The following is a 23,457-nucleotide window of genomic DNA, read 5'->3' on the forward strand; positions in this document are numbered from 1 at the left end:
CACAGTACCGCTGAAAAGTGATAGAAGCTCCTTACTTTTGGATTATGTCAGAAGTATCAAACCGTCCATCGTAATCAAAATCAAACACTGGTCCACTAATCACATTGATGCCATTTCTCTGTATAGCATACTTCAGCAGCAAAACATTGTGAAAGTAATTCCATATCCCTGTCAAGTAATAAAAAAATGAATTCACTGTCTTTCATTCTGCAGCTTTGTTGTGCTAAATTTAAATACCAAAATACACAAAATAGCTGTAAAAGAACTCCACTTTTCTAGGAGCCAATAAACCTAATGTAATGTTTTTACGCCCTCTGTACCGATCAGGAGCAGCAACTTGCAGTTTATGTAATTACCGGGTTTCTGCCTGTCAGAAATACTCAAGAATGAAAAGAATAAACAGAAAACGTGCAGGTGCCCAATTCATTCATTACTGACGATTTTCCATCACAAAAAGTGAAATGCTTTGAAATCGTATGTCTAGCTTCAACATAGCCACAACTATACAATTCCAGTCAGCCAGCAACACACCATACTCTTCCGATATTGAGACTAATAGCTGCAGCTGTTAATAAGATGTCCTGGGTTTAATATGCAGTTCATTTATGGTAGCTGATATGCTTCCAAACCTTAAATTAAACTTCTCATTAAAAAAATTGTGACCCACATTTGTGTTTAACCACACTTCTCGGTTTATGTGTAATTCCTTTCTTTAAAGGTACAGTGAGTATTTTGTTTTGGTAGGATGTGTGAATAGCTTACAAGTAGGTCCCAAGTAACCAGTTTGGTGAAAAACCTAATAGGACAGATATGAACTGTTGTGAATGGGAACTATTACCACATGCATGATACTGGATGATTTCAAACTACAAATTCAACTGCAGGTACATAATGTAACAAATGGTAACTGCAAACCATTTATAGAAACTTTAGACAGTGAACTTTAAATATTAAATAGGACCCCAGGTAATGCTACAGCAGCTGTTGGCTTTCTTATGGTTGTGCATTGTTATCATTTGATCTAGTATTTTAAAGACTTTGACTTGGGCAGTATTATTTCAGAAAATTCAGTGCTTAAGTATGTTTATATAATCGTCAAGCAAGAACGTTTAATCATTTGTGTGAATTATAAACATTTAAGTGGTTTTAAATTGTTTCTAATCAAGTATATGAATGAGTCATAACGGCAGTAAGAGAGTCAATGGTCTATAAATTATCAGGGTTGGAATAAAAACACCCAAAATTATAATCTCTCCTTGCTCTGCTCTATGAACTCATCATAACCTATAGTCATTTGGTAGTACAGAACTTGAGTATTGCTGCAAAAAAGAACATGTCTAAGCTTTTCGTCTTGCACTCATCTGGACACTCGCAACAGCGGGGAAACAACAAATTATACTGTATGTGAAGAGTGTGTTGATTGGTTGGCAAGTGGCGTTGCCATGGAGAATGCACCACTGATGGTGACTGACAGTTAACTGCCAAGCATTGTTTGAAATTTAAAGCAGGCAGCTTGACCCTGATTTGTCAATGCATTGCCCTGAGGAATGAGGCAGTGAATGGTTGTCACTTATTTTGTTTAGCTGAAACAGGCACAGTGTATGTACATGCTCTTTCTGTCTGCAAAGAACAGGGCCCCATGTATTAATATATATTAATATATGTGGCTTCCAGTACCCTGCAAGTCCGACTGATGATCTTAAATTAGTTGTCAGCATAATTCTTAGCACATCGAGTATTACTTAGAAAATGTTGTCCAATCGCGGAATCACATCTAATGTTGGACAGTGTGGGTTGAGTTTTGCAAGCATGGGCTGGTTGGGTACGATCTGTAACCTGCCCATTGCAAACAGCGGCTGGGACATGTTGTTTGATACAATCCGCCAGACTTTGGGATGTATGGCCTACATTATGCATTTGTGTGATAGGCAGAATCTCTTTTTGGCTTGATGGCAGCATCCTGTTAGTGGCGAATACCACTCGTGTTGTTACTGCACAGTAGCAGTGTGAAACAGTTGGCTCACCTGTTGCTCAAATTTTTGAGATACCTTGCCCTTCCAGGGTAATCTGAGATGGGCTGGGCGCTTTTCAGAGCCAAAAGTGAGTTTGCGTGATACATAGTATGAAATGATCTGATCAGGGGAGCCATTATCCTGCAGGATGCCTTTAATGTGCCCTATTTCAGCATCAAGCTTGCATGGTGAGCAAATGGCTTGGGCCCTATTTACAATGTTGCCAATAAGACCAATCTTATAGCATGCAGAACCGTAAGAATCCCAACAGATATAATGACCAGTGAAAGTGGGCTTGTGGTAGAGAATCCCCTGGCACATTTCTCAACTAGCAGTGGAGTTCAAACTCAGCTAATACCTCTTCCAATTTGATTTGAGATGAAGGCACACCAAAATTGAAACCATGCGCAAGAACAAACTCCCCACTTTCTGAGAATACATGGTCAGAGAGATTTGTAACGTGGCATCGTTAATTGCTTTGCCAAACCGCAATTAATGAGGTATTACATGAGTTTGAACTCCTCTACTTCCAACTATCCCACCACAAACCAGCATCCACTGAAGATGCTGAATCCTTGAAAGCATGCTTAGCTGATCTAGCGCACGCATATTGCGAGATTCCAAATGGCCTGTCTGATTTTCACATGCAAATTGAATGTCTTAGAGTGTTGCGAGGCCTTAAGACCAACCCGGACATACATATCAGTAAACCTGACAAAGGGACGGGAATAGTCATCCTTAACAATTATGACTATGTCAACAAAATGCACATCATTCTTAATGGCAGGTCTAAATTTGTATCCATTGGACCTGCTGCACAACATGACCAGATAGCCTTGCTCGAAAGTAAGCTAAAACTTGCTGAACTTGTGTGAGAGCGATGAGCAACTGCACAATACATGTGACAGGGTTCGCCCTCATGGTTTGCTATGTCCGCATATGTATGGGCTTCCCAAGACACAAAGTGATGTCCCTCCAGGCTACATCTTATCTATGACCAGTTCTGCACAATATCAATTGACCAAATGGTTGGGCGAATTGTTACAACCAGTTTTTACCAAGTTTGTCACATATCCGAGATAAAAACAAAAAAACTGCGGATGCTGGAAATCCAAAACAAAAACAGAATTACCTGGAAAAACTCAGCAGGTCTGGCAGCATCGGCGGAGAAGAAAAGAGTTGACGTTTCGAGTCCTCATGACCCTTCGACAGAACTTGAGTTCGAGTCCAGGAAAGAGCTGAAATATAAGCTGGTTTAAGGTGTGTGTGTGGGGGGCGGAGAGATAGAGAGACAGAGAGGTGGAGGGGGGGGGGTGTGGTTGTAGGGACAAACAAGCAGTGATAGAAGCAGATCATCAAAAGATGTCAACGACAATAGTACAATAGAACACATAGGTGTTAAAGTTAAAGTTGGTGATATTATCTAAACGAATGTGCTAATTAAGAATGGATGGTAGGGCACTCAAGGTATAGCTCTAGTGGGGTTTTTTTTATAATGGAAATAGGTGGGAAAAGGAAAATCTTTATAATTTATTGGAATTAAATTCCGGACTGAATATTGAATTCAACAACTTTAGGTCGTGAGCTCCCTCCCCCATCCCCACCCCCTTTCTGTTTCCCCCTTCCTTTTTTTTTCCAATAAATTATAAAGATTTTCCTTTTCCCACCTATTTCCATTATAAAAAAAACCCCACTAGAGCTATACCTTGAGTGCCCTACCATCCATTCTTAATTAGCACATTCGTTTAGATAATATCACCAACTTTAACTTTAACACCTATGTGTTCTATTGTACTATTGTAGTTGACATCTTTTGATGATCTGCTTCTATCACTGCTTGTTTGTCCCTACAACCACACCCCCCCCTCCACCTCTCTGTCTCTATCTCTCCGCCCCCCACACACACACCTTAAACCAGCTTATATTTCAGCTCTTTCCTGGACTCGAACTCAAGTTCTGTCGAAGTGTCATGAGGACTCGAAATGTCAACTCTTTTCTTCTCCGCCGACGCTGCCAGACCTGCTGAGTTTTTCCAGGTAATTCTGTTTTTGTTTTGTCACATATCCGGTGAAGGATTCCTTCACATTTGTGAAGGCCATAAAGGGTTTGCATATCTATAGCAATGTTGTGTCTATGTGCTCATTTGACATGGCTAGCCTATTCACTGATGCTTCGTTTAAGGAAGCCATAGATATTTATGCTGCAGCATTATATCATAGTGATCTAGACCTGCCACCATTGCATGAATCAGTATTCATTGAATTATGAACTCAGCAATTTGCGCAGTTGAGTTCAGTTTTAATGACAACATGTATGCCCAAATAGATGGTGTTGCCATGGGATCCCCTCTAGGCACAGGTCTCAAAAATATCTTTGTTGGGTTCCATGAGAAACGTGTCTTCGATGAATGACACCTAACCTTCCACCCTCGCAAATTTCCGATATGTGGATGATACGCTTGCTGTATTTAAATCTGCAGCAGCATGTAATAATTTCCTTACATGTATTAACGGGCTCCATCCTGTGCTCAAATTCACCTTTGAAATGAAGCAGTCAAATGAACTCCCTTTCCTTGATATATTAGTTGGGCAATCTGCCAGGGGATTGTCTACCACAGTCTACTGCAAGCCTACCTTGACTGGTCAACATACGCGTTGGGATTCCTACAGTTCCACACACTATAAGGTTGGTCTTATCGGCAAAGTTATAAATAGGGCCCCAAGCCATTTGCTCATCATGCAAGCCTGATGCTGAAATAGGGCACATTAAAGGCATCCTGCAGGATAATGGCTACCTTGATCAAATCATTTGTGTGTATCAAACAAACTAATGAATAGGCTTAAGGGCATCACTTTCAGCCCTGAGAAGTGCCCAGTCTACCACAGATTACCCTGGAAGTGCAAGGTATCTAAAAAATTTTGAACAACAGGTGAAGCTAGCTGTTTCATGCTGCTGCTATGCTGTATCAATACAAGTGGTGTTCTCTACTAACAGGATGCTGCCATCAAGCCAAAAAGACATTCTGCCTACCACACATATGCATAATGTGGTGTATAAATTTCAGTGTCAATGTGATGCTAGGTATGTAAGCTGTACATCCCAAAGACTGGCAGGTTATAGAAAAAAACATGATGTCCCAGCCACTGTTCGCAACGGGCAGGGTACAGACCATACTCAACCAGCCCATGGTTGCAAAACTCAAAACACAGTGTTCAACATTAGATTTGAATCTGTGATTGGACAACATATACTAAATAATCCCCAATGTACTAAGAATTATGCTGACAATCAATTTAAGATTGTCAGTTGGGCTCAAGGTGTGGTGGTGCATTTGCATGAGCTGGAAGCTGCATATATTAATACACAGCCCTGTTCTTTGCAGTCAGAAAGAACATGTACACACACTGCACCTGTTTCAGCTAAACAAAATAAGTGACAACCATGTGCTGACCCATTCTTCAGGACAATGCCTTGATCAATCAGGGCCAAGCTATCTGGTTTAAATTTCAAACAATGTTTGGCAGTTAACTGTCAGTCACCATCTGTGGTGTATTCTCCATGACAATGAAACTTGCCAACCAATCAGCACTCTCTTCATATACAGTATAAACTGTTGTTTTGCCCCTTATATTGGTATTCTTGCAAGTGTCCTGATGAGCGGAAGATGAAAAGTTTGTTTCCTTTTTCAGCAATCATCATAACCTCCTTCAGTTAGAATTAAAGTTACTTCTGAGCACAGCCAGTGAGTATTTTAAGTGATGATTCAGTGCAGGTAATTACCACATTCAACTTAAATTTAAAACTGGTGCACAATGAAATCATCAAATGGTCACAAAATCATTATTACTATAGAAACACAATGTGCAAATAAATATTCCATTCTGACAGTGTTTGCATCAAATAATAGGAAATATTCTATACTTACTTTGAAAGGCTTTGTACATGGGTACAAGGTTGCTGGTAAATACACCTTCAAATTGATATTGTCCTGACTGCAAGTCTAGATGAAAAGTGGGCATGTTTAAAAAAAAACTGAAATGTAGCTTGTTGCAATTAAAAGCACAATTGCCTGGTTGTGTTTGCTTTATTCAATGTCAAAATTGAACAGACTAGATAATACAGACTAAGATTGATAGTGCAATTTACAATGGCTAAAACACAAGTTATCTTGTACTATTATTTCAGTTAAAGTTACCTTCACTTCTAAAAGTAAAGAATTATAATCTTCTTCTGAATGAGCAGTTCTGGTACAATCTGACCACCAAATCATATGGACCAATTTTACTAGGAGGCAGGCAGGGACTGGGCAAGTGGCAGTGACTTTCTTTTTACACGTGGCAGACGGGCAGTAACCAAAAATTACAGACATCCATCCCCATGTATATAAGATGAGGCGGATCCAGTGGTAAGTTTTGATGGGAGTTTTTGAATACCTACCTCACTTTAACTTTTGTTGTTTGCCACTGTCCAAGTGACTGAAAATGGGCATTTTTACCAAGAAAAATCCATGCCTTCATGTTGCCTTAGAAATGTAAATTGAAATTTAAACCAGTACAATGTGAAACTACAATAAATACTTTAATTTTATTACAGTGCAGCAAAATCTTTTCAGGAACAGCTACATTACTGCTGCTGAAGAGGGAAAGCCTATGGGGCAGGACTTTGAGATCATCGGGCGGGGGCGATGGGTGGGCCCGGGAGCAGCCGCACTGGCTGGGAAGAGCCCAGCTGGGGCAGGGGCCTGTCGGTCGCCAGGTCCAATGGCGACCCGGTGGCCGGTTTAGAAACAGCCCGGGCAGCCCCTGGAAGGCTGCCACGGAAGGACGTGTGTTCAGTGTTCCCAACGAAGTTGGGTGCGGCTGGACATGGCAGGTGGTAGGACACGTCAGGTGGACACTTGGCCCCCCAGCTTCTCTGATGAGTGCTCCACCTTCCACCTGGAGGCAGTGGCTGCCAGGAGGGATACCCCTGTCCCCAGAGATAGGAGGAGGAGGCCACCGCATCTCATAAATAGGGCATGGGAGGAGGATGCAGCAATGGTGAGTAGCCATGACGTGGTGCGGTGCACATGGGTGGTGTGCTGGAAGCGCTTCAATGACCTGCTGCACTCAGAAAGGGTGAGTACCATGTTGCCATGGGTCAATGTGCAGAAGTTTTAAGGTCTGGGCATCCCCGCTCTCCGTGGACCTCAGGGGTGCTAGAGTCTGAGTTCCAACTGTCAATGACACTGGAGCTGGCCCAGGGGATGAGCCCTGGGTGCTTGGACTGAGTGCCTTGCAGCTCGAGGGCAACGACTTGGATGTGCCCTGTGAGGTGCTCCTCAGCTGGGGTTGGCCAGGCTGCAATGGCGCTGCAGGTAGAGAGCCGACTAATCAATGCTCCTCTGTTCTTTCAGGAGAAGGTGAGTCATAAAAAAGCAGAGAGGGCATGTACAGGCGGAGGCCCACCCAATCTGCTGCTGCTCAGCAGGTTCAAGCAAGTTGCCCTAAAGCTCGAGAGCTGGCACAATCCATGTGCAACCGGGCGTGGAGAGGTGGGGGGTGCCAGATGAAGGTAAAAGTGCAGTGCACAGAGGTGACGCTTCCAGCTTGTCCAACCATTCAAGTGTAGCCTCTTCATTGATGTGAGCCTCGAACCTGGATTCCCCATTGATCATTGAAAGACATTGGCACCATGATTTCCACTGTCTCACCAAGATACCTGGCATACACAGTGACAGTGTGATGACCTTAACTAATGACATGTCCTTCTTCCTTTTACATTCGTCAGCAGGTGTTCGCTCTGTGGACCCCAAAGGGCCACCCCTGATGCCAGAGGACCACCGAGCTTCTGTTGCACCTGTGCCACATCCGCTCTCTGAAGCAGGCACCAGTACAGATACCAGCATCTCAGTGGGCATTAGTTTGACAGCTAGGATCTCGGTGCACATTGGTGAGGGCACTTCACACTTATTTGAGGTGCAGGCAGAGGCAGAGAGTGCCCAGGGCACCAGCAGTCAGGGAACTGCTAGAGACCAGGACGATGCTCAGTCGAAAGCAGATGATGAGCCTTGGAGTCGTCCATAAGGCAGCAGATGCTGGATGTCCAGTGAGATGTGCGGGAGGAACTGGCGGAGATCCATGAGGGTCTGTGTACCATGGTCTCTGTTGTGGAGGAGTCCATGCGGATCATGAGCACTGCGTTGACCCTCATGGCCGAGTGCACTGCCTCCTCCATTGAGAGTGTGGCGGCTCTCATGGAGAGGCATTTCCAGGAACAGAATTAGGGGTTCCTGGGCAAAAACAGAAACAGAAATACCTGAAAAAACTCAGCAGGTCTGGCAGCATCAGCGGAGAAAAGTACAGGTAACATTTCGAGTCCTCATGACCCTTCAACAGAACTAAGTAAAATTAGGAAAGGGGTGAAATAGTTTTTGTTTTGGACTTCCAGCATCCGCATTTTTTTGTTATTATATATATAGGGGTGCCTGGGGTTGTGCTTGGACCTGCAAACCCTCACAGGATCTAACGTAGTTGGTCAGCGTCAGTGTGGGAGATGGATGAAGCACCCAGTATCCCAGCTAGGTGCCCGTCCATCAATGCTGAGCGGGGAGATCCAGAGTGACCTCATGTTGGCACAGGAGCTACTTGTCGTCTCTGCGGGCTCCTTTCAGGACGCTCTGGATGATGGCTGCAGCTCCTCTGCTCCTTTGCCGCTGTGACATCCGTTGAGGCTGCGATGACTGGGGAGATGCCAGGCGTGGCACTGGCCACTCCCTCCCAGGCGGGGCCAGCACAGGCTCCAATGGCCAGAGGACTGCCAAGGTCATCAAGGCCAAGACAGCAGAGTCAGCAGGCTGTCTCCAATGCCGATGCCAGCGAGAGGGAATCACCTAGATGTAGCACTTGTAAACATGAGTTAAAGGCACTATGAGCACGAGAGGGACAGGACACGGGTGATTTTATGTTTACTTTATCTACACTGGTCTGGGAATGAAGATCAGAAAAGTTTATGTAAATAGTTTGGAATTGTAAAAATGAGATAAATTGTGTTTTTGTCGTCTTGGCCTGAGTATGCTTCATCATTTTATTTAATTGGTGCAAGATATGCCAGTATATAATGCTGGATGTTAGTGGCTCTGAACTATATTGCACAGGCACTGAGTGTTCTTTGTGTTCAAATGAAAGGGTCATTTCAGACATCCAGGATGGAGGTGGCAGCCCTGCATGCAGTTGAAGCTGATCTTTGGTAGCCCAGCTGAAGGAGCGTTGGATCAAGGTGTCCCTGGTGTTCCTGCCTCCCTGGAGGTTACAGAGGTCTGGCTTCACACCCTCAGCCTTCTCCTCACTGTGCTCCTCTTCTGATTCACTACTGGACACATCCTCTGTGGCCTGTGGAGCTGTGCCAAGATCCTCTTCCTCCAGTGGGTCCCCCTTGCCTGTGCCAGATTGTGGAGTGCGCAGCATGCAACCATGATCAGTGACACCCACTCTGGGGGCTATTGTAGTGCGCCCCCTGAACGGTCCCGTCATCGGAAGCACATCTTGAGAAGACCTATGGTCCTCTTTACCACCGCCCTTGTGGAGGCATGACTCCTATTGTAACGCTGCTCTGCCTCTGTTCTTGGGTGGTGGAGAAAAGTCATGAGCCACCCCTTCAAGGGATAGCCCTTATTAACCAGCAGCCATCCATCCAGTCGGGTTGGAGCACTGAAAAGCCTCAACACCTGGGAGTGTCTCAGGATGTATGCATCTTCAGAGTTGCCAGGGTACCTTGCACAGACTTGCAGAATCTGCATCCTGTAGTCATAAACTATCTGGACATTCATGGAGTGGAATCCCTTCCTGTTGACAAAGGCACCTGGCTGACCCGCTGCCACCTTGATGGCCACATGTGTGCAGTCGATGGCACCTTGGACCTGGGGGAGCCCAGCAATCACTGCAAACCCTCTGACTCGCTCAGCCTGGCTGTCCATATGGTAAAGAATAAAGGTCAGTACCCACCTGAATAGAGCTTCTGTCACCAGCTGTGGACAGCTGATTGGGACACTCCACACAGATCCCCCACTGACCCCTGGAAAGAGCCGGAGGTATAGAAGTTGGGAGCCACTGTGGCCTTCAGAGCCACTGGCATGGGGTGTCCACCCACACAGTTGGAGCTGATCTCAGGTCCGATCATCTGGCAAATGGAGGTCATGCTCTCCCTTGAGTGGCGGAGCCTCCTTCAGCATTGCACCTCGGACATATTGAGGTAGCTGCATTGCCGCCTTAAACCCTGGCAGCGGGATATTTGTGTCTTCTGTGGCCCCTTACGCCTTGGGACTTCCTGCTGGCCCTGTGCCTTTTGTGCCTGCGCCTCTTCTCCTACAGGTCACTCCCCTAGAAGCTGCATTGGGACACGTGGCCTCCTCTCCCTTCTGCCCCTCTCTCCCTCTTCAGAGGAGGTGTCTCCAGCGGAGACCACAATCCCCATTCCCAGGTTAAGGGGGGCACTGTCTGAAACTTAGAAGGATCCACACGGTCTGAATCCTCCAAGTCCTGGCAGACAGCAATGAGTCCCGAAAATGCTAAGAATGAAGCCCCGAACAGATATGAAGCTGCCAATACCAATAAGCAATCAACTATCTCCAAAACTGCTCACTACTCACGCTGGCAATGCTGCTGACCCTTTTTATCCTGCCCTTGGATGAGGTTTGTGAAAATGTCAGCTGGCCGCTTGCCCATTTTGTCGGTGCGACGCACTGGAAATCGCACAGGCAAGGAAAAATTGCACATTCAATTGGATTCTTAAGAGCTTAAGTGGCCGCTTAATTAATGGCGGGAGCCGCCCCGGCACACGTGCGCGTCCACCAAGCGAAATATTGCGCAAGTGCGTGATGACGTTGGGACACCAGTCTGACATCATCGCGCACTATTTCACTCCTGATCGGGTCCGGAGTGTGCTTGCCCGCCGACATAAAATTCTGCCCATGATCTCAAGTCTCAAATTAAGACAGCCAAAATTATAACAACAATAAATGTAAACAACAGCAATCCATCCACATACTTCAGCTAGGAAGTGACAATGGCAGTTCTTCTCAATGCTTACGGCTCATCTTGTTATAGAAAGTGAAACAACAGCTTGTACAAGTATCAGAGTTGCAATGAACCGCTCGGTAGATATTACTGAAAATCTGAGGTAATTAAGGCGTTCAGTGTAGTTTGGATACAAGTTGGTGCTATACTTACTAGGTGGATAAAGGAACCTGTAAGTTATGTCCTTATCTTCATTATTGTATGAAATTGGGTTTACAGTAAAAGGAATTCGAACATCAACAAATACACAATCTGAAATGTTTGGCAGAGGAGCAACCAGATTTTCCTGTTAACAAAACAAAAGAGTATGCAATGAAGTTTCTGCAATAAGGCTCTCAATCAATCATAAACTGGTTAGTATTCAACAGGTCAACATTAGCAAATATGCCATAGAGGGACAAACTCTTTTAGCTCTTGCTCTGTACTTTTCTATTGGTGACATGGGCAAATGCATTTTAAAATAGTTACCAAAAATTATTCATTTTATATTCTATTTTAAAAATGAGATGCGCAGAAGAATCACCCAACACCTTTATAATTCTGGCTGATGTCTGGTATAACCATGTTTTTCATTTTTCAGCCATATCAGAAAATTGGGAAATACAGCTGACTGTTAGAAGATCCATATTGGGGTGTGGCAGTAAATTAAAAAGACACCAATTTATATTTGACTAAATAACAATAGCAATAAACAGCTCTTTGATCACAAGTGTAAGCTCGTTGATAGCCTATTCTAGTATAAAAATAATTTTAAAATACAGTTTGCAGCTGTACAAGGAAGAAGTTTCACCATTCTCACATTGCAACATTGGAAACGCCTCAAAACACATTTCCCAAACCAAACTTCCTCCAACCCACACATTTTCAGTTTTAACTGAGACCACAATATCAGCAGGCAAACAACCCAGTCCAGGGAGGAGAGTTGGAACTTTACATATGATAATGAGGATATCAGGCTTCTTACCACTATTTTTCAACTTTAATTGTAGTCAACTGGGTTTCCCGAGCATTGGGAGCTTCATCAAGGCAAGGACATAGCAGATTCAGGTGGTGACTGCCTTTATACCTCCCGCCTGAGTCCTGGAGCCTGCCTGTGAAGCCATCATGATCGAGCCCTTCAGAACTTCTGATTCAAGGTCATTGACCTGAAACATTAAATTCTGCTTTTCTCTCCACCAACCCGCTGAGCGTTTGCAGCATTTTGCTTTTATCAGCAACATTTTTGCAAGGCTGTTGACAAGCATTACAAGAAGCAATTAAGTTTGTTATTTTCACTTTCCTGTTTTTATACAAAAGCAGTGGTGGCATGGAACCATAGAATGGCACAGGAGACAGCCATTCAGCCCATTGTGTGTGTGCTGGTTCTTTGTTGAGCTATCCAATTAGTTTCACTCCCCTGCCCTTCCCCTAGCCCTGCAAATTATTTTTCTTTCAAGTATTTATCCAATTCCCTTCCGAAAGTTCCTATTGTATTTGCTTCCATCACCCTTTCAAGCTGTGCATTCTAGATAATAACAACTTGCTGTGTGGGAAAAACGTTTCCTCATGTTGCCTCTGGTTCTTTTGCCGATCACCTTAAATCTGCTTCTTCTGGTTATCAAACAACTGCCACTGGAAACAGTTTATTCTTATTTATTTATAGATTCAAACTAGTGTGCAAGTGAAACTTAATTGTTTCCAGCCCTTTAAAGGATAACTTTTCAAAAAAAGGAAAAACCACTTTTGATAGCCATTTAAGAGTCTTAAAAGGCATCCTGCCGCCTTAGCAAATGTCGCCAAGATTGAAAGGGCTGTCATATAGCTACGTTCAGATGTGAATTTACCAGAACAAAAAAAATACTTTGAAACAGGAATTTCATAATATGATTTGATTTTTAACACCCACCCTTCCAGGTGGTAACAGCATGTGAGAGAAGTTACAATTGGCTGACTGATCCATCAGGTAATTTTATCTTATTTCACACCTCAAGCATTCACAGTATTTGTTTTTGTCTTTGAGGAGACATTAGATCCGCTGTCCCGGCAAACCGATCGTGTCAGCCTGTTCCTGCCCCACGGAACTCATTTCTTGCTATCTTGACTCCATTCTCTCTCCCCTTGTCCAGTCCCTTCCCACCTACATCCATGATTCCTCTGACACCCTACATCATATCAACAATTTCCAGTTCCCTGGCCCCAACCGCCTCCTCTTCACCATGGACGTCCAATCCCTCTACACCTCCATCCCCGGGATGGTCTGATGGCTCTCCACTTCTTCCTCAAACAGAGGCCCGAACAATCCCCATCCTATCGGGGAAAACAACAGCAGCAGCCAGAGCAGTGGCACCACAGCTGTCTCTGTTGTTCAGCAGGGGGGTCAAAGCACAGAAGAGCAATTGTCATAGGGGACTCTATGGTCAGGAGCTCAGATAGGTGCTTCTGTGATGGTGAAAGAGACAACAGGATGGTATGTTGCCTCCCTGGTGCCAGGGTCCAGGATGTCTCTGATTGGGTATGGGTCATTCTGAAGGGGGAGGGAAAACAGCCAGAGGTCGTGGTACACATTGGCACTAACGACATAGGCAGGAAGTGATGAGGTCCTGCAGTGGGAGTTCAAGGAGTTAGGCAGAAAGTTAAAAAACAGGACCTCGAGGGTTGTAATCTCAGGATTACTCCCTGTGCCACGTGCCAATGAGGCTAGAAATAGGAAGATAGTGCAGCTGAACACGTGGCTGAACAGATGGTGTAGGAAAGAGGGTTTCTGATATCTGGATCAGTGGGATCTCTTCTGGGACAGGTGGGAACTGTACAAGAAGGACGGGTTGCATCTAAACTGGAGGGGCACCAATATTCTGGCTGCAAGGTTTGCTAGTGTCACTCGGGACAGTTTAAACTAGTATGGCAAGGGGGTGGGAACCAGAGCAGGTCAGCTGGTGAAATAAATGACTGGGAACCAGTGACAAAGATGATCGACGATGGAAGGGCAGTGGATGCTTTCTACATGGATTTCAGTAAGACCTTTGATAAGGTCCATCATGGCAGACTGGTACAGAAGGTAAAGTCACATGAGGTGAGCTGGCAAGATGCATACAGAATTGGCTTGGTCATAGAAGACAGAGGGTAGCAGTGGAAGGGTGCTTTTCTGAATGGAGGGCTGTGACTAGTGGAGTTCCGCAGGGATCAGTGCTGGGACCTTTGCTGTTTGTAGTATACATAAATGATTTGGAGGAAAATGTAACTGGGCTAATTAGTAAGTTTGCAGATGACACTAAGGTTGGAGGAGTTGCAGATAGTGAAGAGGATTGTCAAAGGATACATCGGGATATAGCTCGGTTGGAGATTTGGGCAGAGAAATGGCAGATGGAGTTTAATCCAGACAAATGCGAGGAAATGCATTTTGGAAGGTCTAATACAGGTAGGAATTATACAATAAATGGCAGAACCCTTAAGTGCAACGATGGGCAGAGGGTTCTGGGTGTACAGGTCCACAGGTCACTGAAAGTGGCAATGCAGGTAGATAAGGTAGTCAGGAAGGCATATGGTATGCTTGCCTTCATTGGCAGGGGGTATTGAGTATAAAAGTTGGGAAGTCATGCTGCAGCTGTATAGGACCTTGGTTAGGCCGCACTTGGAATATTTCATGCAATTCTGGTCGCCACATTACCAGAAGGATATGGAGGTGTTGGAGAGGGTGCAGAGGAGGTTTACCAGGATGCTGCCTGGTCTGGAGGTTATTAGCTATGAAGAGAGGTTGGAGAAACTCGGATTGTTCTCACTAGAGTGATGGAGATTGAGGGGCGATTTGACAGAAGTTTACAAAATTACGAGTGACATGGGCAGAGTAGATAGTCAGAAGCTTTTTCCCAGGATGGAAGAGTCAATTACTAGGGGACATAGATTTAAAGTGAGAGGAGAAAACTATAGAGGAGATGTGCGGGGCAAGTGTTTCACACAGAGGGTAGTGAGTGTCTGGAATTCGCTGCCAGAGGAGGTGGTGGAAGCAGGTACGATAGTGCTGTTTAAGAAGCAGCTTGACAAATATATGAATAGGATGGGAATAGAGGGATACAGACTCTGGAAGTGCAAAATGTTTTAGTTCATGGGCATAATGATCGGCGCAGGCTTGGAGGGCTGAAGGGCCTGTTCCTGTGCTGTACTTATCTTTGTTCTTTGCTCTTGTTCTTGTTCTCATCCACCACTACTCTCCTCCGTCTGGCTGAACTTGTTCTCTCACTGAAAAATTTCTCCTTAAACTCCTCTCATTTCCTTCAAATAAAAGGTCTGGCTATGGGTACCTGCATGGGTCCCAGTTATGCCTGTCTCTTTATGGGGTATGTGGAACATTCCTTGTTCCAGTACTACTCTGACCCCCTCCCACAACTCTTTCTCCAGTACATCGATGATTGCTTCAGTGCTGCTTCATGCTCTCGTCTGGACCTGGAAAAATTTATTAATTTTGCTTCCAATTTCCACCCCTCCATCATTTTCACATGGTCCATCTTTGACACTTCCCTTCCCTTCCTTGACCTCTCTGTCTCAATTTCTGGTGATAGACTGTCCAACAATATTCATTAAAAGCCTATCGACTCACACAGCTACCTCAACCACAGCTCCTCACACCCCGCTTCCTGTAAGGACTCTATCCCATTCTCTCAGTTCCTTCGCCTCCGTCGCTGTTCTGTTCTGATGATGCCACTTTCAAAAACAGTTTCTCTGACATGTCTTCCTTCTTCCTTAACCGACATTTTCCACCCACGGTCGTTGACAGGGTCCTCAACCATGTCCGGCCTATCTCCCGCGCATCCGCCCTCACACCTTCCTCTCCCTCCCAGAAACATGATATGGTCCCCCTCGTCCTCACTTACCACCCCACTAGCCTCCGCATTCAAAGGATCATCCTCCGCCATTTCCGCCAACTCCAGCATGATGACACCACCAAACATATATTCCCTTCACCCCCGCTTGGCAGCATTCCGCAGGGATTGTTCCCTCCGGGACACCCTCGTCCACTCCTCCATCACTCCCTACAGCTCAACCCCTCCCACGGCACCTTCCCATGCAACCACAGAAAGTGCAACATCTGCCCCTTTACTTCCCCTCTCCTCACCGTCCAAGGGCCTAAACACTCCTTTCAAGTGCAGCGGCATTTCACTTGCACTTCCGTCAATTTAGTCTATTGCATTGGCTGCTCCCAATGCGGTTTCCTCTACATTGGAGAGATCAAACGCAGACTGGGTGACCACTTTGTGGAACACCTTTGGTTTGTCTGCAAGCATGACCCAGACCTCCCTGTCGCTTGCCATTTCAACACTCCACACTGCCCTCATGCCCACATGCCCGTCCTTGGTCTGCTGCAATGTTCCAGTGAAGCTCAATGCAAACTGGAGGATCAGCACCTCATCTTCCGACTAGGCACTTTACAGCCTTCCAGACTGAATGTTGAGTTCAACAATTTTAGATTATGAATTCTTTCCTCCATCCCCCACCCCCTTTCCAATCCCCCTTTTTTCCAATAATTTATATATATTTTTCTTTTCCCACCTATTTCCATTATTTTTAAATGTATTTCCATCCATTGTTTTATCTTTACCTTTTAGCCTATTTCAAACCCTTCCCCCACCCCACCTCCACTAGGGCTATCTGTACCTTGCCTGTCCTGCTTTCTACCCTTAATGTCACCTATTATCAAATCCCTTAGATAATATCACCACCCTCAACACCTCTTTGTCCTTTTGTCTGTGACATCTTTTGGTTATCTCCACCTATCACTGGCCCTCTATCCAGCTCTACCTATCCCCCCTCCACAAACCAGCTTATAGTTCACCTCTTTTCTATTTTTTCTTAGTTCTGTTGAAGAGTCATATGGGCTCGAAACATTAACTGTGTTCCTCTCCGCAGATGCTGTCACACCTGCTGAGTTTTTCCAGGTATTTTTATTTTTGCATTAGATCAAGTCACCTCTTACTCTTCTAAACTCTAGCGGATACAAGCCTAGTGTGTCCAACCTTTCCTCTTATGACAACCTGCCCATTCAAGCTATTAGTCTGTTAAACCTTCTTTGAACTGCTTCCAATGCATTTACGTCCTTCCTTAAATAAGGTGACCAATACTGTACACAATACTCCAGACGTGGTCTCACTAGTGCTCTGTATAATTGAAGCATAACCTCCCTACTTTTGTATTCAATTCCCCTCGCCATAAATGATAGCATTCTATTAGCTTTCCTAATTACTTGCTGTACCTGCATTTTAAGACCATAAGACTTGGAGCAGAAGTCTGCTCTGCCATTCAATGAGACCATGGCTGATCTGATAATCCTCAACTCCACTTTCCTGCCGTTTCCCCATAACGCTTGATTCCTTTACTGATTAAAAATCGGTCTATCTCAGCCTTGAATATATTAATGACCCAGCCTCTAGAGCCCTCTGTGGTAAAGAATTCCACTGATTCACTACCCCCCGAGAGAAGAAATTCCTCCACATCTCTGTCTTAAATGGGCGACCCCTTACTCTGAGATTATGCCCTCTGGTCCTAGACTGTCCCACAAGCGGTAACACCCTCTCAGCATCTACCCTGTCAAGCCTCCTAAAAATCTTATATGTTTCAATAAGATCGCCTCTCAATCTTCTAAACTCCAATGAGTACAGGCCCAACCTAATCAACCTCTTCTTATAAGAAAATCCCTCCATACCCGGGATCAACCCAGTGAACCTTCTCTGGACTGCCTCCAATGCTACTATATCTTTCCTTAGGATAAGGGAACTAAAACTGTTCACAGTATTTGAGGTGTGGTCTGACTAATGCCTTGTATAGTTTTAGCAAGACTTCCCTATTTTTGTACTCCATTTCCTTTGAAATGAAGGCCAAGATTCTATTTGCCTTCCCTATTACCTGCTGAACATGTATGTTAGATTTTTGTGATTCATGCACGAGGACCCCCAAATCCCTCTGTGCTGCAGCTTTCTGCAGTATTTCTCCATTTAAATAATATTTAGCTTCTCTATTCTTCCTGCCAAAGTGCATAACCTCACATTTTCCAACATTATATTCCATCTGCCAAGTTTGTGCCCACTCACTTAACCTGTCTATATCTTTCTGTAGGTTCTTTGTATCACCCTCACCACTTGCCTTCCCACGTAATTTTGTGTCATCCACAAACCTGGTGATTGTACGTTCACTTCCCTCATCCAAATCATTAACATATATTATAAATAATTGTGGCCCCAGCACTGATCCCTGTGGCAATTCACTAGTTACAGGTAGCCATCCTGAAAATGCCCCCCTTATCCCAACTCTGTCTTTTATTAGTTATCCAATCCTCTATCCATGCTAATATACTACCCCCAGCACAAGAGCTCCTATCTTACTAAATACCTTATGTGCGGTACCTTATCGAACGCCTTTTGGAAATCCAAATATGTTACATCTACTGGATCCCCATTATCTATCCTGCTTGTTACCTCCTCAAAGGATTCTAATAAATTTGCCAGGCATGATTTCCCCTTCATGAAGCCATGCTGACTCTGTTTGATTATATTATGCATTTCTAAATGCTCTGCTTTTACATCCTTTAATAATAGACTCTAACATTTTTCCAATGACAGATGTTGGCAGGGGGAGGGGACACAAAATGTTAGCAGAATAGGGACACATCACAATACAGTAAAAAAATCAAGTCAGAGAGAGTACAGCGGCATTAAGTTTCAAGGGAGTAAGGCAAGGCTGAATGGCCTCTACTTTAATGCCAGGAGTATTACACGTAAAACGGATGAGTTAATGGTGAGGATTGGCACATGGAATTGTGATATAGTAGTCATCACTGAGATGTGGTTAAGGGAGGGGCAGGATTGGCAGCTCAACATTCCGGGATATTGGATCTTCAGGCGAAACAGGAGGGGATAAAAGAGGAGGAAGCATTGCATTATTAGTTAAGTAGTCAGTTACTGCAGTAAGGAGAGATGATATCTTGGAGGGGGCATCAAATGAAGCTTTGTGGGTAGAGCTTAGGAATAAAAAAGGGGCAGCCACATTGTTAGGTGTTTATTATAGACCCCCAGATAGTCAGCGGGAAATTAAGGTGCAAATATGTGCACAATTTGCAGAAGTGTGTAAAAACAAGAATAAGGTAATTATATTAGGTGATTTCAACTTTTCCAACATTAACTGGGATAGACATAATGCTAAGGGCTTGGATGGAGTGGATTTCTTGAACTGTGTACAGGAGAACCTTTTAGGTCAATATGTAGAAGGTCCAACAAGGGACTGTGCAGTGCTGGACCTAATTCTGGGGAATGAAGCTGGACAGGTGGTGGGGGAGCATTTTAGTGATAGTGACCACAACATGTTATAATTAAAGTTGTTATGGACAAAGAAATAGACAAGTTGCAAAAAAAAATGTTTTGGATTGGGGGAGAGCGGATTTTAGTAAAATAGGGCAGGATCTGGCTAAGGTAGACTGGGAACAGCTACTTGTGGGGAAATCTACAGAGGAGTAGTGGCAGGCATTCAAAAAGGAAACGGGGAGCGTACAGGCTCAATGCGTTCCCTCTAGGGTGATAGGAAGAAGTAACAAGTCCGGAGAACCATGGATCACCAGAGATATTCAGGATATGATGAGAAGGAAAAGAGAGGCTTTTAGCAGGTACAAGGGGAACAAATCAGCGGAGGCATTAGTGGAGTACAGAAAGAGCAGGGTGGAGCTTAAGATAGCAATCAGGAGAGCAAAGAAGGGATATGAGAAAGCTCTGGCTGGTAAAAGTACGGAAAATCCCAAGATATTCTATAAGTATATCAATGGGAAGAGGATAACCAGAGAAAGTATAGGGCCCATTAGGGACCAAGAGGGCAATCTATGGGTGGAGCCAGAGGACATCGGTAGAGTGTTGAACAGATACTTCACATCCATCTTCACCCAAGAGAATGAGGGTGAAGGTATCGAACTCGGGCAGAGAGACTGTGAGGTTCTTGAGCAAATTGATGTAGGGAGTGAGAAGGTATTGGAGGTGTTGGCAGGCTTAAAAGTGGACAAATCTCCAGGTCTGGGTGATTTCTGTTCCAGATTGATGAGGGAGGCAAGGGAGGAGATTGCAGGGACTCTGACCCAAATTTTTAATTCCTCTCTGGCCACAGGGGAGGTGCCAGAGAACTGGACAACAGCTAATGTGGTTCTGCTATTTAAGAAGGGTTGTAGAGATAAGCCAGGGAACTACAGGCCAGTGAGTCTCATGTCAGTAGTAGGAAAACTATTGGAGAAAATTCTGAAGGAGAGAATCTATCTCCACTTGGAGAGGCAAGGGTTGATCAGGGATAGTCAGCATGGCTTTGTCAGAGGGAGGTCATGCCTAACAAATTTGAATTTTTTGAGGAGGTGACCAGGTGTGTAGATGAGGGTAGTGTAGTTTATGTAGTTTATATGGATTTCAGCAAAGCCTTTGACAAAGTCCCACATGGGAGACTTATAAAGAAGGCAAATGCACATGGGATACAGGGTAATTTGATAAGGTGGATTCAAAATTGGCTTAGTTGTAAGCGACAGAGGGTGATGATAGAAGGATGCTTTAGTGACTGGAATCCAGTGCCCAGTGGCGTACCACAGGGATCTGTGCTGGGTCCCCTATTATTAGTCATTTATATAAATGACATAGATGACTATGTGGGGAGTAGGATAAGTAAATTTGCAGATGACACAAAGATTGGTCCGGTGGTTAACAGTGAGGTTGAGTGTCTTGGGCTACAGGAAGATATAGACGGGATGGTCAAATGGGCAGATAAGTGGCAGATGGAATTTAACCCTGAAAAGTGTGAGGTGATACACTTTGGAAGGAGTAATTTGACAAGGAAGTATTCAATGAACAGCATGACACTAGGAAGTTCTGAGCAACAAAGGGACTTGGCGTGTGTGTCCATAGATCTCTGAAGGCGGAGGGGCATGTTAGTGGGGTGGTGAAAAAGGCATATTGGATACTTGCCTTTATCAATCGAGGCATAGATTACAAAAGTAGGGCGGTCATGTTGGAGTTGTATAGAACCTTGGTGAGGCCACAGCTGGAGTACTGTGTGCAGTTCTCATCGCCATATTATAGGAAGGATGTGATTGCACTGGAGGGGGTGCAGAGGAGATTCACCAGGATGTTGCCTGTTAACTTACGAAGAGAGGTTGGATAGACTTGTGTTGTTTTTGTTGGAGCAGAGAAGACTGAGGGGTGACCTGATCGAGGTGTACAAGATTAAGAGGGGCTTGGACAGGGTGGATAGGGAACAGCTGTTCCCTTACTTGAAGGGTCGGTCACGAGGGGCACAAGTTCTAGGTGAGGGGCATGAGGTTTAGGGGGATGTGAGGAAAAACTTTTTTACCCAGAGGGTGGTGACAGTCTAGAATGCGCTGCCTGGGAGGGTGGTGGAGGCGGGTTGCCTCACATTCTTTAAAATGTACCTGGATGAGCACTTGGCACATCATAACATTCAAGGCTATGGGCCAAGTGCTGGTAAATGGGATTAGGTAGGTAGGTCAGGCGTTTCTCACGTTTAGGTGCAGACTCGATGGAGGACCTCTTCTGCACTCTGTGATTAAGCTAACTGGCCTATTGTTGCCTGTTTTTTTTGTCTCTCCCCCTTTTTGAATAAGAGTGTTACATTGGCAATTTTCCAATCATCTGAGGCTTTTCTAGAATCTAAGGATTATTGGAAGATTACTACCAGTGCATCCACCATCTATCTCTGTAGTTATTTCCTTTAACATCCTAGAATGCAACCTAAAAGATCCAGCAGACTTAACAGCCTCTAGCTCCATTAGTTTCCCTAGTACTTTTTTGCTGGTGATAGTTATTGTATTTATTTCCTACCCTCCTTTTGCCCCTTGATTATTTCGTATTTTTGGATTGCTATTAGTGCCTAAAGGATAGCATTCCATTAGACTTCTTAATTACTTGCTGTACCTGCATACTAACCTTTTGTGACTCATGTCGTAGAACACCTAGATCCCTCTGAAGAACAGCAATTATGGGGTTAAAATGATTCTTGAATGCTAAGCTTATTAGGTGCAAAAGCAACAAAAAGCAACTTTATTGCAGACGTGTAAGTCACACAGTTTGTTTCAGTAAACAATATCTCAACCACATCCCCTGAGAACATCATGCTGGATGATTGGTGCTTAGCACCCACTTTGATCATGCAAGTCTGTTCTGGACCGGCCTGCTCAGAGCTGATGTTATTTCTACAACTGAAAACAATGGATCCTACCAAGATGAGCTGTCTCTGGCTCCAAAATTGATCTTTATGTAAAAGATTTCTCGCCTTCCATGACAGGGATGAATGGATGTTGCCTGGGGCCATTTGGTTGTGACAATTGCCTTCTTCATTTCTTAATTAGATTACATGATGGCGGTTATCCTGCGCCATTGCTGTGATAGCCTAAATTCCAGTCCTTCTTAATGGTAAAAAAAAAAACAAAAAGACTGCGGATGCTGGAAATCCAAAACAAAAACAGAATTACCTGGAAAAACTCAGCAGGTCTGGCAGCATCGGCGGAGAAGAAAAGAGTTGACGTTTCGAGTCCTCATGACCCTTCTGTCGAAGGGTCATGAGGACTCGAAACGTCAACTCTTTCCTTCTTAATGGTATCAGTTTCTGTTGTAGGCGGCACTGAGATTGTAACACAATTAGAACAGTACACAAACTGCTTGAAACTCTGTATCGTTTGAGGAGTCTCCTGGTTTAAAAGTAGAGATTGTCATCCCACCGGTGTAAAAAATAAAGGCTGCTTGACATTTGAACAAATGACCCTGTGTTGAGTTGGTTTAAAATTCTCCACAACACCTTTGCACCTCAGAATTATGCAGCCGTTCTCCATTTAAGTCATACTCGGCTTTTATTTCCCCAGCCTCATTCTCCTAGGGGTCTATGTTCACTTTGGCCTCTCTCTTCCTTTTTATATATTTAAAGAAGCTCTTACTGTCCATTTTTATATTAATTGCTAGTTTACCTTCAAAGTTTATTTTCTCCCTCTTTATTATTGTTTTGGTCATCTTTTGTTGGTTTTTAAAACTTTCCCAATCCTCTGGCTTACCACTAATCTTTGCCACATTGCATATTTTTTCTTTCAATTTGATACACTCATTAACTTCCTTAGTTAACCATGGTTGGTTTAACAGGAGGAACAGCACCTCATCTTCCGACTAGGCACTTTACAGCCTTCCGGACTGAATATTGAGTTCAACAATTTTAGATCATGAATTCTCTCCTCCATCCCCACCCCCTTTCCGATCCACCTTTTTTCCAATAACTTATATATATTTTTCTTTTCCCACCTGTTTCCATTCTTTTTAAATGTATTTCCATCCATTGTTTAGCCTATTTCGATCCCTTCCCCCCACCCCAACTAGGGCTATCTGTACCTTTCTCGTCCTGCTTTCCAC

At 44.3% G+C, this 23,457-nt stretch overlaps 1 protein-coding gene across 2 annotated transcripts in view; it reads right to left on the reverse strand.

Annotated features, from left to right (window-relative positions):
* The window catches only part of LOC121277844 (venom phosphodiesterase 2-like), a 177,861-nt gene that overhangs the window by 6,683 nt on the left and 147,721 nt on the right, over nt 1–23,457 (reverse strand). For both annotated transcript variants that reach the window (XM_041187534.1, XM_041187535.1), the window contains 3 exons: nt 11,219–11,351; nt 5,938–6,012; nt 36–168 (listed from right to left, as the gene is read on the reverse strand). In XM_041187534.1, coding sequence (XP_041043468.1) covers nt 36–168; nt 5,938–6,012; nt 11,219–11,351 — 341 coding nt within the window. The remainder of the gene's footprint in view (nt 1–35; nt 169–5,937; nt 6,013–11,218; nt 11,352–23,457) is intronic.

This window comes from Carcharodon carcharias, chromosome 5, assembly GCF_017639515.1.
Source record: "Carcharodon carcharias isolate sCarCar2 chromosome 5, sCarCar2.pri, whole genome shotgun sequence".
Taxonomy (NCBI): Eukaryota; Metazoa; Chordata; class Chondrichthyes; order Lamniformes; family Lamnidae; genus Carcharodon; species Carcharodon carcharias.